The sequence below is a fragment of the Pinus tabuliformis genome, chromosome 3_2 (assembly GCF_031772625.1).
Source record: "Pinus tabuliformis cultivar Carrire ecotype Pingquan chromosome 3_2, CPIR1, whole genome shotgun sequence".
Classification (NCBI taxonomy): Eukaryota; Viridiplantae; Streptophyta; class Pinopsida; order Pinales; family Pinaceae; genus Pinus; species Pinus tabuliformis.
This window is the reverse complement of record NC_142302.1, coordinates 117346475-117363627: the sequence shown is the minus strand read 5'-3', so window position 1 is coordinate 117363627 and position 17153 is coordinate 117346475. Positions and strand designations below refer to the sequence as shown.

The window sequence follows — 17153 nt, the reverse complement described above, 5'->3', positions numbered from 1 at the left end:
CTTGGTTTTTTAATTATTCTCAAACCTTTGCATTTTCCATTTTTTTTCGTAAATCTATGTAATGGATGACACAACATTAATTATAATGAAAAAAAAACTTATAACCAAAAACCAAGTTGAGTTCAATGGTTTAATGGATTAATATTTGCAATAGAGAGAAATAGGGGTGTTTTGAATATTGGAGTTACAGGATCAATACTTAAATTACAAGAAAATGAATCAATTAATAACTTAGAATAGGAAATTAAAATAGTTAATAATAATAATAATGTATAATGTACCCAAACAAAGCATCTTTTAAAAAAATATAAAAAAACATTTTCATATATATATATATATAATTTTCATGTAATATAAACGTAATGAAATGAAACAAGATTATAGGTTAATTTCTTTAAAATTATAAAAGTAAAATTTCCAATTCTTATACAAACAACTGATAAACTTATATTACAATTATGATCTGTAAATTACCAACCATTATCATTAATTTCTTAATCAAAATGCAATCCAAATATATTACAAAACAACTCATGTATAGTTTTATAGTTTATTGGTCTATTAAACCTCCATACGAAGTGTACACATTATACTTTCTAATAATTGCAAAAATCCCAAAATCCAATAACTGGTGAGCAGTTATTGCTTAAACCTAGATAGTAAAGGGGAACAAATGACACCCAGCTAGTAAAGGAGAACAAATTAGAAGCAATAAGCAACCCTATTGATTGAGGAACAAATTAAAAATAAATTATCAGATCATATAAAAAAAATCATCTTAAATTTGTGTATCATATAACCAAAAACAATCCTTCATTGTCCATAATACCGCCATATGTTTTTTAACAAACCTATTAAAAACACTCTTATACACTTATGTTCTAGGGAATTGTTTTTATAACCTAATATAAAAAAAATCATCTTAAATTTGTGTATCATATAACCAAAAACAATCCTTCATTGTCCATAATACCGCCATATGTTTTTTAACAAACCTATTAAAAACACTCTTATACACTTATGTTCTAGGGTTCATTTAAAACATTTTAATATTGCATATAACTCTTTTACAAATTCTATTAAGCTTTAATTAAAGCTAAAAAGAAACTCTAATACACCTTTGATTCATAGAATTGTTTATATGAAACAGAAACCGCTCATTTAAAACATTTTAATACTGCATCTATTTATTTTAGAAATTCTATTAAAACCTTAATTAAAACTTTGAAATAAGGACAAATTAGGGCAATTGCTTTAACATCGGGAACCCAAGAAAATAGTGTACTTTATATATATTGTACAACCATTCGAGAGGGTAAAACCCTTACAAAAATCAAATGGATACTCCACTCCAGAATAGCGGGAAAGATATCAAGTAATCCTAAGCGGAAATTTAACTTCTTCCTCATAATGGTTAAAGCCCTATTTTACATGGACGCTGCCTCTGTAATATTAGGCTAAGCAAGAAAAAATGGGAGCTAAGGAACCGATAACTATGCACAACAATGATAAGATGATAAATAATAAAGAATAGAATATATACAAATCTTATCTAATACAGGGCAAACAAAAGCATCTCTCTAATGTTAAGAAAATGGTTTCTAAAAGGCTCGGAGGCTCTGGAGGGGGTTCAGTGTCTGGCAATGGTGATGGTAAGTGTCTGTGAAAAGCATTTACAGCAGCCACAATACCATCCTCCTCTTCAATATGTTTGGCTAGCTCCATTGCCCTCTGCTTCACCTACATGTTAAGTTTAATGTGATTAAAATTCACATGTACCAATTGAAATCAGCTGCAAAAAGGAAGATGCGTTTTCACAAAACATGTTTAGTAAGATTTTAAAAAGCATTCAAGAACATTATGGGCTTGAGTTACCATTTTAAAATTATATATTGTTATAAACTTAATGCTATATTCCATTTTGATACAACTTTATGAAGGTTAGGTACAAAGTCAGCGAGTCATTCAATCTATAATTTTTTCCAATAAATATGATAATATTGCGGTTGTAATGTGTTCATTTTGATGCATTTAAACGTTGAATACACCCATATCGATGCCTCCAATAATCTCAGGCTAATGTTGAAACTACATTTGATATTAAAGTACTGATTTTGAAGTTAATTGTATGATAATATAGTGTAAAAAAAGGAAATTTGGCAAAGTTGTCACGAGTCTGGATACGAGCAAATGCAAGTTTGAACAAAGTACAGAGTAGCAAATTTTAAAAATTATGATTCAAAGATTTGTCTTAATCGAGAATTAGAAACATTTATAACTATGTAAAACATGGGAGAGCTAATAAGTTGAGAGGTGATTTGAAAAGTTTATTTTCTTTTTGAATATTCAATGAAAGATCTCTTATGAGCACAAGTGAGATCCATTGTCCAAGATCTTTCTCCCTTCTTGGCATTGGTTCTAAGCTGCCCCCCATAAGAATCCTAAAAAGAATTGCAACCAGATATGGATATGGTAATGCAGAGATTTAAAATAATTTTTCAAGTTAGATATTCATACATAATTCAAATGGTTGTCATCTACCTTGTGTGTGATGCCAACGGAAGCAATAAACTACGAAAAGTTCCTAAACAAGGGCACGCAAAAATTTGCCTCCTTTGATGAGGGCCATCATCAAATAGCTTTCTTTGTATGTGCTCCTTGCCTATTACCCCAATAAAGGGAAAAATTGATTCTTGATTGGAATTAATGGGCCAAGAATTTGACAAATAGCTCAAGTCAACAAAACACTAACTTTTCAAAAGAAATTTGAACAACAAAAAGTACGTGCATATAATAGCTTGTCAAAATACTTTCAAAATATTACTCAAATGGAATTGTAGCTTAACATTACTTAAATGGGTGGGCATTGGACATGACACTTGTAGTTCCTAGTGATGGCTTATAACTATTTTTTCCCTTCAGCAATTTTTCCCGATTTAAGGGAAGGAACAGATGATGGTGGTCATCCCCAAGATGACAAGGGAGGGCTTGTACTCACACTTGAGCCCCAACACTGGAGATAGACAATTCCGCATCACCTATCTAGCCTTTAAGAGGGTGACATGAGGTGCCTAGAGGATGGTTTTAACACGTGGAGGCATTTTAAGGCACCTCTTGAGGTCTCCCCTCAAGACTTGGAGTTGATTATTATGATGGGACATCTCACCAGCCCATCCCATGCACTTTATTAACATTTATGGAGGATATCAACCTACACGTGTGGGATTTTATGGCATTGTTTTATTGTTTAGAGCTATGGGGTTGGCTTGTAACCAATGTTCCACGGGGTCTCGTCCCCCCACCTGGGGGTCGAGTTTCCTAGCTCCCTCGCGCTCCAGGGACTTGGGGACGAGAGGGGGTCGTTTACCCACGCTCCCAAAAAACAGGGTACGTGAGGAAACTTAAAAGGGGTCATTTCCTAGGGGAAAGGGGTCTTGAGGGGTCATTTCCCTAGAAAATCGTAATTTTTAATATTTGTTGACCGACCGAGAAGGGTTTACGTTATGTTCACTTCAAATTTCATTTTTTGTTTGCTCCTTCGTTGAATTAAACATTGCTGCCATCGCCAAGAAGCCTTCTGTCTACTCCTTCGTTGAACAGAATGTTGTTGCCATCGCCAAGCAACCTTTTGTCTGCTCCTTCGTTGAACGGATTATCTTGAGCAATTAGGCTCATTTATCTTTTGATATGTTCTTATGTTATTTTGACTCTATAAAATTAAAAATTTTGACTCTTGATGTATCAAACTTGTCTTTTATAACTTTATTTCAATAATCAGTATTCAATGTTCATAGTTGGAAGTGGAACATCAATATGGTTTAAAGTTTAAAAGTTTACACATTTATAATTTTATAAATTATTTTCATTGTGCATTGTTAGTAAGTTAGTAAATTAGTAGACTAGTAGTTACATTGTACAGTTACAAACTTACATGTATGATGTATGATTATAATTTATATGATAATGATCATGCTTTTCGTTTTAATTTTGTTTCAGTGATATGATTCATCGATTTATATTTTATATTTTTAAGTTTTTAAGACCCCGACGTCCCCCCATGTTTCCTAAAAATTGGTGGGGAGCTTTTGCATAGGCCGCTCCTACGTATCCCCACTCCCTCGCTTCCTCGTCTCAGAAACTTGATGGAACATTTCTTGTAACCCCTTGTCTTGTCAAACACTCAAAATCAAACTTGTTTAGGAGCTTGTAGGCTACTTTTATTTTGTAAAAAGTGAGCGATAGACCTCATATAAATAGAGGTTCCCTCACTTGCTATCATTCATCATCACACTCGTCTAGGACACAAATTAGCCTTGTCTTTTTCACTACTTGTGTAGATATGATTTTCATGGAGTATTTGCTATGGGAGATTGGCTTTTGTATTAATTATGTCCTTTTGGGATTAAAAGGTCTTTTCTTTTCTTAGAAGAAATTCTAAGTTTATTGCTGATTTTTCATTATTTTACATGTAAATGAATTAATTCTAAGGTTTTTGTATGATCCATGACTAAAAGCATATTATTTGCTGGAAATTTTGGTTAAATTTTGCATGTTAAATATTTTCTTCCATGAAATCCATAGAACTCCTAGTGTGCATCTTCTATTTAACTTCTCCCCTCACAAAAAAGATAGTTAGGGTTTTATAAAGTGGAAAACAAATTCCCCCCCCACACCAATCAATTGTCTCTTTCCTTTAAAATTTTCCCAAATACTCCATTAGCCAAGTAGGATTAGGCATTGGTAAAATTTGTGTTGATAAAAAATCTCCAAAAATATAATATTTTTTTCCTTTTATAGTAGCTAGCCTTTTTAAGGTAAACTGCTAGGGCTTTTCCCTGGGCCGGATTGCTTCTACTCTTTTGTGGATGCATGTTAGTGGATAATAACCTAAGATTTGTCTCCCTATACCTTCTTAATGTTGGTCGATATAGCTCGGACAAATGTTCCAGCCTCAGGTGGTGTTAGTGAGGCTAGGAACAAAAGAGCAGAAAATATCTCCAAGCCCAAGTTATTCTTTTGAATGTAAATGTCTTAATTACATTAATTAATAGGTTTTAATTATTTTCCTATGTTTTAATTTAGGGAAATAAATTAATTAATTAGTAATAATTGAGACATGGTCGATTTTCCTTTAGAGACTTCTAGTAAAGTTTATAAGTGATCTTGGCCATCCATTATATCATTTAAAATCTAAATGTTGGCCATTGATTTTTCAACGAGAGATTATAAAGGAAATGATGGGAAACTTTTGAGATCTAATAATCATTGTGTGAGGATTGACACCAATGAGCGTCTCAGCAATAGTTGAAGCAATGAATATTTCTGGGGTATTTTTGCATCAATATTGTTCCAGTTTTCGAGATCCTAATCCTACTCCTACTTGGCAATGGAGATCCTAATCCTAAACACAAAAAGCATACAGGAAGGTCAAGTTGTTGAGGTCGTGAGGGTTCCAGGAGAGGCCAAGTTTTCTCTAAGGCAAAGGTTTCCAAGAGGAGGCCGTATAGATTGCCAGGAGGGCCATACGAGTTGCCAGCACAACCAAGAGGCTAATTCCGTCCATGCGAGCATTAGAGAGCCAAAGGAGTTGCATATGTGATGTTGTACATGCTGTATTTTCCAAGAGAGGCTGTGTCAGGTTGCAGAGGGAGGCCATAAGCCTTCCAGTGGTTAAATTGACTTGTGGAGGTGAAGAGATATTTTGTCGAAGTTTTGCCACGGTTTGGAAAGCAATATTGTAATATTCATCAATTGCAAAACTTGTTGAAGATTAATAAAACTCTCAAATCTGAAGAAATGGTTTTCCCTTTGGTTTTTTCCCAAGAACGTTTTGTCCAAAAATATTGTCCATTGGAAAATTTAAATTTATATTTTTGCCTCCAAAATTGTTCAAGTCGGCCTCCCTTCTGTTCAAGCCGGTTGGGCCTCTTAGAGGCACCCATTCAACCCTCTCTTGATGACTATATATAGGAGACACTTTCTCCTCATTTGGGCATTCGATTTTCTCATAAGATCTCTATTCTAGCAAAAGGAGAGGGAGCGTTTGGAGGCTGAATTTTTGAGAAACCACTGTCACTTGTGGGAAGACTCATTGTTGGTTAAGTCTTTCTTGATACCCTATTTTTGGTTGATGTAATTGATGAACTAAATATTCACTCATATGGAAAGCTTTTTGTGTTTTCCCCTTGTGGGGTTTTGTTGAGAAATCTAGGGCAGCTAGATTAGGTGATTTGACACAAGAGGACACAAGATATAGGCAATCAGCCAGGGCCAAAACCTCTCCAACTAAGAGGAAAAACCACAAGAATTATTTTCTTATAGATCTTCAATTGACGAATTCCAAGACCTAGACCCTTGACCAAGACTCCAAGACCAAGTTAACCTTCCTTCTTGATTTTCACAACTTCCAACCACAAACTCAAACTTCGACCCCCATCATCAATCTTTGCAACTTCGACTTTGATGCAAATTCACAGCTTTGACCTTGCAGCTTCATAGCTTCTACCAAGAAGCAACTTCACAACTTCGATGCACCTTCAGAATTTCATCTTGCCCAGTAACTGTAGAAACCCTAACAAGAGAGAGAGAGAGAGAGAGAGAGAGAGAGAGAGAGACCCAAAACTTCAATAATGTTGTTGTTCTTCTTCTTTGTCCCTTTCCAGTGTATATCTTGAGGAGATCGAACTTGCTTGAGAGTGTGTCCAAATGAGGTCGAGTTCCTTCTTTTATATAGCCTTCTGAGGGGTACAAATTGCTTTCTTTAGGCCAACTTGTCCCTTCATCTAAGCCGACTTGATCTTTGTGCCATAACGAGGTCTTGGAGGGTCTTTTGACTCTACTTTGACTCAAATACAATATGTAACATGCCTAAATGGGTCTTCAATACATGGCAATGACTCAAATGACTTTATGACAAACCTAGAAGCACTCAATGGGTGCTTGAGCTAAAAATAAATTTCCCTTGAGCATGATACCCATGCCTCAAGAATAACATTAATATTTTTTTTTTCTCTTTTCATTAAATACATAAAATCATGATTACATATGTCATTATGAAGACCGAACCTAGTTACATATTTCAACACTCCCTCTTAACTAGGGAGGTATTCATAATCCATACAAGGTACTTAACATTCTCAGTCTAAAGAATTCTCTTAAGAAGAGTTGGATTAGTAACCTATCTATTTCGCATCATATCAACCAGCATTGTCAAATAGCAAGGCCTTGACTAACAACTCTATCTCTCCACAAGATCATACCACAAAGTTGCGAGACCAATGACGGATAGACACCATCATCATTGTCTCTCAAGGAACATACCCCACGCTGGTGTTCACAAGGTATGTCCTCCCAGGATTAGTCTTATCTCGGATTCCCAGTCCTCAAAGAATATCTATCCTCTACGACTACTCTTATCCTGGATGCCCTACCTCATCGTCAAAGAATATCGGATGTCAGATGTTTACCTATCCTCCTTTCTTTTTTCTAAAGTGAAGATAAGAATGATGTGTCTATTGAAAATGGAGAATAATAAAATACTATTGACCAAATTCATATCTAACTACTTGGAATACTTTATTATATTTATTGAAGAGGGAAAAGGAATTTAAAATGGTTAAATTACTTTATTTAGAAATAATTAACAAATAAAATCATTTATTAATTATTTCGCGAGAAACAAGAAAGGTGTGAAATCAAAATAATTATTAAATAGCAATTTAATAATTATTCTAATAATAGAAATAAGGAAATTCAAATAAATAATGATTTGTTTAAATATTTCTAAGGGATTTAGTCAAATGTGACAAGGAATAATTATTTAATAATAATTCCTAAAGAAAATTAAATAAATAATGATTTATCTAATTATTCTCATGGGTTTTTTATTTAAAGCAGAAAATAATTTAATTAAAGTTGTTTACTAAATTATTTTCCACAGTGAAAGTGATTTTACTATGGTAAAATTAAATCCACATAGTGCATTTCGATCCACCAAGTTAGAAATGGCTAGATGATAATTTTTTGGTGATAATAGCAAGGATTACGCAGAGCTTGGAGGAGGCACACTTGGGACTTGAGGAGTGGAGGGAGTTTGGGACTGAGATTTGGGGAGGAGCTTGGGAGATTATTGCTTGGAAATTGAAGCTACTTTTGAGGCTATTTACAACAAGATTGACAGATGGGTCGAATTACCCAGTAGCAAAGCCATAGAGGGAAAAGAGGGTCGAAAATCTACGGTCAACCATACCCCAATTCCTTCATGGGTTATTCTAGGTATTTGGTGGAGAGCCCAGGGTTAATTTCCTAGAATTTTCTGAGCACCGTAGGAGGCCCTAGCAGAAGTTCAGCCAGCAGTGTATTTCTGAGCTATTCAGCACAAAGCCAGGAGAGAGCAACAATAAATTTTAGAGGGAATTCTTATAGTTCATTTGGGCTTAGCTAGCTTGCCTTGACTCACTGTACCCTCTTCATATTATAATAAAATGGCTCAACAACACAGTTTTTGGTGCAATTTCATGGATTGATTCATGTGTTTGATTTTCATGGTTTTTATGTCTATGTATGCTTTGTTATTTACTGTAAAAATTCTCTAGGAATATTACAACCAAGGATAATGAACCCATTCCTATAAAAGGAATGTACTCGAGCTCCCTCATAACCAAGGTCTTGTCCAAGCTCCCTCTTAACTAGGGATTTTCAACAACTCACTAGTTCTTCAGTGGAGATCATGGTACCTTCAACTGCTTGAAGAGTTCCTCCTTTTGATGTCATGAATTTCATCTTTATCATTATGGAGCCTTCATCTTTTGGGACTTCTTCGTAGGGCATTGTCCATCCATCACTTTCCTTCATGAACTATGTCAATCATGTCATCCTTTTCTTCATTAGAAAGTGGTCTTCTAATCCACATCTAACTCTTCTTCATACAACTACCTCTTCCAAGTCATGTTTCCTTTAGGATCTTTCATCCAACCACATGGATGCTAGTTGTAGGTGACATCTACAACTATCTTACAATAGACCCTGTATCAACCCATCCAGATGTTATTCAAAACTAAAAAATGAACATCAAATCAAAGTTTCCTTTTGTGATGGCCCTTCATCATGACATCTTCTTGTAGCAACATCAACATCCTGCATACATATTGACACATCTCCAAAATATTCAAACTCAACTGTCTCCATTCTTTCCAGAATTCATTAAGGTCTTCATACTTTTTCCATGGATATTTCATGGTAAATTCTCCTAGTCATCAGATGTTGATGTCCTTTTCTACGTGCTCATAGTTGCATCTTTCACGGTCTCTTCTTTCTTTTTTCACATATTGTTCCCCAGAAACATTCATCCATAGTTCCTTCATCTTTGTCAACCACGTCATATTCCATATGAGGACATATTATGTTGATTTCATCTAGTCAATATGTGAACCATGCCCTCATGCATCTTTCCAAACAAGGAGAACCCTTTTTTCTTCTTTTGATCATGCTCATGAGATAGAAAATTTACCCATGCAACCATATGATGACATGACTCAATTAAATACGTGCATACATACCTCTTTCCTTCTTTTGGTCATCTAGGCTTCCTTTAGAAGCTTCCTTTCCTCGATTGTGAGTATTTCAACCATCTTGACATGCTGCATTCCTTTGTCATCATGCCATTATTCTTCCAAACAATGAATCCCATACAAGGTGGAATTCTCAACGAGGCACTTGCTTCTTCCAAGAAGTGACTCTTCAAATAAAGATCCCAAAGGAGGATCTTGATTATCCTTATCCTACAAATGCTTCTTCCTAATGATGTACTACTTTCTTCTAACCGTAAGTACTACTTATGCTTTCAAAGAGGTTACCAAGAACTACTTCCTTCTATGATGAATACTACAACCATATAGACTTCTACTTCAGCTACCTTTCAAGCTTTTATAAGGATGTCTTGAGCTCTTGATTTAATCACATGCTTCTAATATGATGCCATCTTCTACTAAGATGCATCTCTCATAATGCATCTCATCTTAACTGCCATGGCAGAGATCTTATTCACCTTCTACTTCTCCTTGCTATGTATTGGAGAAACCCTAATAGTGAACATCTATACCTTTCAATTTCTTCTCACTAGGTTCTTCCACTTCTTCAATGATATGAGCATCATTTCTTTCTTTCCTCTTGTTGTCCTTCTTGAACCTTGCACAATGCCTCTTGTAGTGCCCATATTCTTGATAACCATAGCATTGGATCTTTGCCATATCCTTCTTCTTTTTCTAAGGACCTAACTTCCCAAACTTTCCATTTCTCCTAGCCATGGCAATAAATGCTTGAACTTGTTCATTTGATCCCACGTCACTTTTGCCTTCAACCTGGTTTATTCAATCTTACATAATGACCAAAGCTCATTGAATGGGTAGCTTCATTCTTTCCATAGATGCTTGATGTAAAGTTTCCCCATTCCTCTGGTAGTGCATTAAGCACTATGGTGGTTATTTATTTATCGGACATTATTTTTCCCAACTCTTGTAGTTGGTCTCTTATTTCTGATACCCTTATAAAATATGAGGCTATTCCATCTTCCTTTCATATCTTCATCCTGTAGAGTTATTGTCTTAATGACATCACTTCTCCAGCAATACTTACGGAAAACAATTCTACTAGCTTCCCGTATATTTCTTTTGATGTCTCCAACTTTGATACGTATGGTATGAGGGGACCTTGATGAATTCTATAAGGATCCTTTGAGCTTGAGCTTCTTCCTTTGGTGGTTTAGTGATTGAACCCTTAACATGATCAATGACTTCATTTTCTATGAGGATCAAATCTGTGCTCTTCTTCCATGCAAGAAATTTTGATGACCCAACCAATTTGTTGCTTTCCTTGCAAAATGAAGTCATTTTGATAGATTCAAATGTGGACATAAAGATACTTACTTGATGACAATATCTTCAACTTGATGCCTTCTTGATTTTGATGATGATGTTGATAATAAAAGATGCCTTCCTTCAAAAGTTCTCCTTCAAAGAGGGGGGTCACCTTGGTTCCTTGATGATTATGACAACGCCTTCTCCTTGATGAGCTTCCCTTTCTCAAATTCAACTCTAGTGAAATTTGTCTTCCAATAGTTGCAACTTCTTCTTCGACCTCTTTTTTGACTTCTGCAATTTGACTGCAATTTTCGATCACTGCAGAAACCCTAGTTTCTGCACGTGTGGGAGAAAGGCAAAGATTTTATCCTTCTCTCCTTCGCTTGGATATAGGCTTCTTCTTTTGCAACTCGGTTCGCAAGATGGCTTGTCTTCCACTTGTTTTCAGCCTCCTTAGGTGACTGTAATAATTTGGCTTCGCTACAACAAATGAGCCCTAATATCCTTGCATGTGTGAACAAGAATAACCCAAAATAGAACCAAAATTACTTTGATCCTTTTATCTTATTGACGATTGATGCTCTTGATGATATTGTAATGCTTCGGCCCTTAAGTGTCCTTTAAGCTGATTTTCCTTATCTTATCACCTTAGCTCTGATAACATGTTGAGAAATCTAGAACAACTAGATTAGGTGATTTCTCTTAATTTGATAATTGCTCGTGATGTATTTTTACTTTTACTTGATTCACTTCTTCTTTCACTTGATTATTATTAGTGGTCTTATCATCAAACAACTACCAAACAACAAAGAACAATGAGACAAGAAGATATAAGATATAGGTGATCAACCAGAGTCGAAACCTCTCTAACCGAGAGGAAAACCCACAAGAATTGTTCTCTTCTTATAGATCTTCAATTGACGAATTCCAAGACCTAGACCCTTGACCAAGACTCCTCCAAGACCAAGTCAACAACTTCCAACAACAAACTTCGACTTTCCAGCAACTTCGACCCCCAACAACAATTTATGCAACTTCGACCAAGTAGATTCACAACTTCAACTTTAACGCAGACCCACAACTTCGACCTTGCAGCTTCACAGCTTCAACCTAGAAGAAACTTCACAACTTCGATGCAGCTTCACAATTTCATCTTGCCCAGTAACTGTAGAAACCCTAACAAGCGAGAGAGAGAGACCCAAAACTTTGATCTGGTTCTTCTTCTTCTTCTTCGTCCTTTTCCAGCTTCTATCTTGAAGAGATTGAACTTGCTTGAGAGTGTGTCCCAATGAGGTCGAGTTCCTTCTTATATATAGGTTTTTGAGGGGTACGGATTGCTTTCTTTAGGCCGACTTGTCCCTTCATGTAGGTTGACTTGATCTTTGTGCCATGACGAGGTCTTGGAGGGTCTTTTGACTCTACTTTGACTCAAATAAATTTTATTTACAATATGTAACATGCCCAAATGGTTCTTTAAAACATGACAATGACTCAATTGACTTTATGACAAACCTAGAAGCACTCAATGGATGCTTGGCCTAAAAAAAAAAAATCCCTTGAGCATGATACCCATGCCTCAAGAATAACAATAGTAAAATTATTTTTCTCTTTTCATTAAATACATAAAATCATGATTACATGTGTCATTATGAAGACTGAACCTAGTTACATATTTCAACAGGTTTTGCCCTAGCCTCAAGCCTAATTTTTGTCTCGTCTCTTTGTTGCACTATTATCTTTACTGCTTTTTTCATGTGTTAATGGTTGAATTTTCTTCTCTGCTTACTGATAATCAAAAATGGATAATGAATATGTAATTAATGCTAACTAATCAAAAATAGTAGTTATATGTTGAAGAAATGCTTCTAGTTTGTGTATGCTAGATATCAACATGGTATCAAAGATTGGTTCAATCTAAGAGCAGTCTGGGGATGAAGACCTTTCCAAGCCTATCCAAGAACTCTCTTTATCTTTCAGTCAAAAGGAAGAATCTGGTCCGAAGGTCTAACAGTGGAAAACTAATTTGAGTTTCAAGGATAATCAGTGGCTACAGTCTGAGCTACACTGAGGCCAATCCAAAGCACAAGATACTAAGTGATTGATCCTATTAGTATTGGCAAGTGTTGGTTGATTTATGCGCTAGAAAAGAAGTCTGTCCTGCAAGTCATACCTCTATTGTGGCCACTAAAAACTCGGCCTAAAGGAGGCCTGATACACCTCTAAACTGAAACAAGAGTAGGCCGAAAATTCTATGACTGGAAGAGCAGGACTAAAGTATAGAAGGAGCCGAGAATCACAGTTTTTAGGTACATGACTATGGGAACAAGTGACTGAGGAGTCTCTTTCTAATACAGACTGCAAGACGAGTTATCTCAGACAAGTGCGAGGAGAATACAGGCTTGTCCGGATGAGTTGAAGGGTTGCTCCTAATCTGATGGTGCTATGGACTTTGGATCTGTTACAAGACTTGGAATATCATATCTGGTCAAATATTGCTTACACCACACTGAAGTGATCTATGATATTAGGACCTGAGTCAAGGACATAATCTAGAAGGTGTTCCTGTAGCATAATCTTGAGTATGGTTCGAGCTCAAAAGTGTTATAGTCCTCTGTTCATAAGGACGAAATTGACTTGCAAGAAGGGCTGAGCCACTATGGTAATGGATCAAGTCCTGGGATTTCCTCTTGACTGTGATCTTATGAGCTTGCATATCTCTATTGAAGCATCTAAATTCAAGTCAAGTAAATAAATGAAGTGAATCTGAAGTAGCATGCTATTGTAGAAGCTTGACCGAGTTCTGTGATCGCTAGTCTAACCTCTGTCCAAAATTACAGGCAACTGTAATAGCATCCTAGGTCACAATGAAATAATCTGAGGTCACTGGAGAAGCCTTCAAGATCACTACAGTAAGTATGCTTGTTCGAGTTGGTAACTATATCAAGAAACCCGAATTTGTCTTAGTGACTAGGCTAAGATCTAGATGTAATCTCTCATGCAAATCTGAAGGACTAGATCGCGTGCTTACTGTTCAGTTGGGGTTGGTATCTAGGCCGAAATCCTAGAATCCTCAAATATTACTTTACAGTGGTTTGTCACAAATGTTGGTGGATAGATGAAGTCATCAGAAATCCATATTATAATTCTATGGAGGGTATGTGATAACATCAAGATAGAGATCCATGTTATGGAGGTCCGAAGCATAGCATCTACATTTTATATATAAGGTCCAACACTGCTAGAAGGCCGACTTTAGGATTGTATCGTAATCCAAACTTATGGGGACCAAAATTAAAGTGTTTTGTGACCTCATTTCATCAGTCATTTGCGCTGCAGTGAGGTATGGTCACTTAGTTATGCTGCAACACATATTGCATTAAGAACCTGTATAAATAAAGCATGCTTGTCACTTTGAAATCACAAGTCAGGTATATGCTTCATGATCAAGTGCTTAAGTTTTGGGCTGAAGTGGTTTCTTATGGATTGCACTTCTCAAGCATATGACTCTTACTGAATCTTAGAGTGGCATATGTATTATGAACCATCTATTCAGAGGGTTGTATCTTTGAAGAGAAGTCCTTTTTTTCCTATTTGCCTCATCTCATTTTGTTGATGATTTGTATGTTGAATAGGAGACGTCTCAAGTTATTCCTAGTGCATTTGCATCTCTTGCAGTGAACAACATTCCTTGCATGAAGGACTTTATGATGACTCTTAGTATCGAAGGGCCTAATATTAGTGAAAAATTAGAAGTTTAGAGGTTTTGTGGAAAGAGATATTGGGCCAATTTTTCTCTTGTGGGAGAATCATGGCTACTTCTTGTTGAGAAATCTAGGGGCAACAACATAGGATGATTTCTCCCTTCTTTGATAACTGTTTTTGGTATATTTTTACTTCACCTAATTAGCTTCTTCTTTCACTTGATTATTATTAGTGTTTTTTTCATCAAACAGCTATAAAACCATAAAGAACAATAAGACAAAGTACACAAGATACAGGCGATCAGCCAGGGCCAAAACCTCTCCACTCTGAGAGGAAAACCCACAAGAATTCTTCTTCTTATAGAATCTTCAAATGATGAATTTCAAAGACCTAGACGCTTGACCAAAAACTCCTCCAAGACCAAGTCAAATTTTGCCTTTTTCTTGTTAAGTCAAAAAAGTCAACCTTAACTTAGAACTGCTGCAACTTCTACTTCTTTTTTGACTTCAGCCCTGCAACAGTGGACTGCTTCAATTCTCGGCCTCCTGTAGCTTCCTGCAATTTTTGTACATGTGAGGTAATTAGGGCAATTTTAGTCCTTCTTATTCGCTTGACAAGGCTCCTTTTCTTCAAGACCTCGGCCTTCAATTTAAACTATCTTGGCACCAAATTTCAGCTCTTAGATATGACTACAATTCAATATATATTCTGCAGTGGGTACCCTAGCTTCAGCCTGCACATGTGAGAGTTGTTACCCAAAAACAGTCCTAAAAAGATACTTCTTCTTCGCTATATCTTCTCCTTTCTTCACTGCCTTCTATGCTCTTGGTTGAGATTCTTGCGTGTGATTGATGCCCTCAAAGGCGATCGAATACCCTTGTTTATATATTCTTCTAGTCCCTTCAAAATAAGCTGACTTGTCACTGTTTCTTAGTCTGACTTGACGTGCTTGGAGGGTCCTTTGACTTTATTTTGACTCAAATAATTTCTTTTACAAAATGTAACATGCCCCAAATGGGTCTTTCATACATGACAATTTTCTAATGACTTGTAGACTCAATGACAAGCCCTAAGAGCTCACAATAGGAGCTTGACCTAAAAATAAATTTCCTTGAGCATGAAACCCATGTCTCAAGAACAACAACAATAAATTTATTTTTCTCATAACATCAAATACATAAAATCATGATTACATATGTCATTAGGAAGACCGAACCTAGTTACATATTTCAACACTTCCTCTTAACTATTAAAGAATGTAACTAGGTTTTGTCTTCATAAATGTATTTGAGTCATTACTTGGAAAAAGAATGGAAAAGAAATTTAATAATTGTAACAATGACTTATTAAAGCATGGGTTTCATGCTTGGGTCATCATTTTATTAGTCAAAGTCCCCATTGTGGACTCCTAGGATTAATATTGAGTCATTAGAGTCATTGCACATTTTATGAGACCCTTCTTGGGCTTTTGAACTATGTAAAAAGAATTATTTTTGGGTCAATAAGGAATTATGTCACCTCCACACCAAGTCGGCCTCAAGGAGATCCAGTAGGCCTCAACTCGGCAATTCGACCTCACCAGAAGCCTATATATTGGAGCAGATCGAATTCATTTGGACACACTCTCTCTCACAAGTTCAATATCCAAGAAAGAGCTGGGAAAAAGTGCGAAGTTGGAGAAGGAAGCTAAAAGGAGCGTGAAGTTGATCAAGAAGGAAGGAAAGGACAAAATCAAAGTGTTTGGCTGTCTCCCTCTCTCTCATGTGGGCTACTTTAGGAGATCGAAGTCTCTTTGTCAAAGTCGAAGTTGTTGTTGCTGCCAGTTGTTGCATGTTGCTGCCAAGTCGAAGTTGTTGGGGTCGAAGTGCTGTTGTTGCTAGGTCAAAGGTTTGGATCGAAGAAGGAAGGGTTGACTTGGTGTGGAGGAGGTCTGTGTCTAGGTTGAAGAGTCTCAGGAAAAACTATTGAAGGAAGAGATTTTTGACTGGGTTTTCCCCTAGATAGGGGTTTTGCCTTGGTAGAGTGCCTACATCTTGTGTCTTGTGTTTTTGTGATCTTCATACACATAATTTGGTAATTGCTTGATGAAAGATAATACAACAAATAAGTAAAAGAAGCCAACATAATTCACAAGTAATTATTAAGAAAGAGAAATCTAACCCTAATTCTACTAGCATTGATTTCTCAACATTAACTAGGGAGGTATTCATAATCCATACAAGGTACTTGGACATTTTCAATCTGAAGAATTCTCATAAGAAGAGTCGGATTGGTAACCCATCTGTTTAGCATCATATCAACCAGCATTGTCACATAGCAAGGCCTTGACTAACAACTCTATCTCTCCACAAGATCAAAGCACAATGCTTGGCAAGACCAATGACTTATAAACACCATCATCACTGTCTCTCAAGGCACATACCCCACCCAAGTGTTCACAAGGTATGTCCTCCAAGACTATTCTTATCTTGGATTCCCAGTCCTCAAAGAATATCGGTCCTCTACGACTACTCTTATCTTGGATGCCCTACCTCATCCTCAAAGAGTATCGGATGCCAAATGTTTACCCAATCCTCCATTCTTTCTTCCAAAGTG

The 17153-nt window shown here is 36.2% G+C and overlaps 1 protein-coding gene across 4 annotated transcripts in view; it reads right to left on the bottom strand.

Moving 5' to 3' along the window:
• Window positions 1-1265: 1265 nt before the first annotated feature.
• Window positions 1266-17153, bottom strand: part of LOC149180092 (sterol 3-beta-glucosyltransferase UGT80B1-like) — a 392913-nt gene continuing 377025 nt past the window's right edge. For all 4 annotated transcript variants that reach the window (XM_089415891.1, XM_089415893.1, XM_089415892.1 and 1 more), the window contains one exon: window positions 1266-1740. In XM_089415891.1, the coding sequence (XP_089272017.1) occupies window positions 1549-1740 (192 nt within the window). In that variant the 3' untranslated portion in view covers window positions 1266-1548. The remainder of the gene's footprint in view (window positions 1741-17153) is intronic.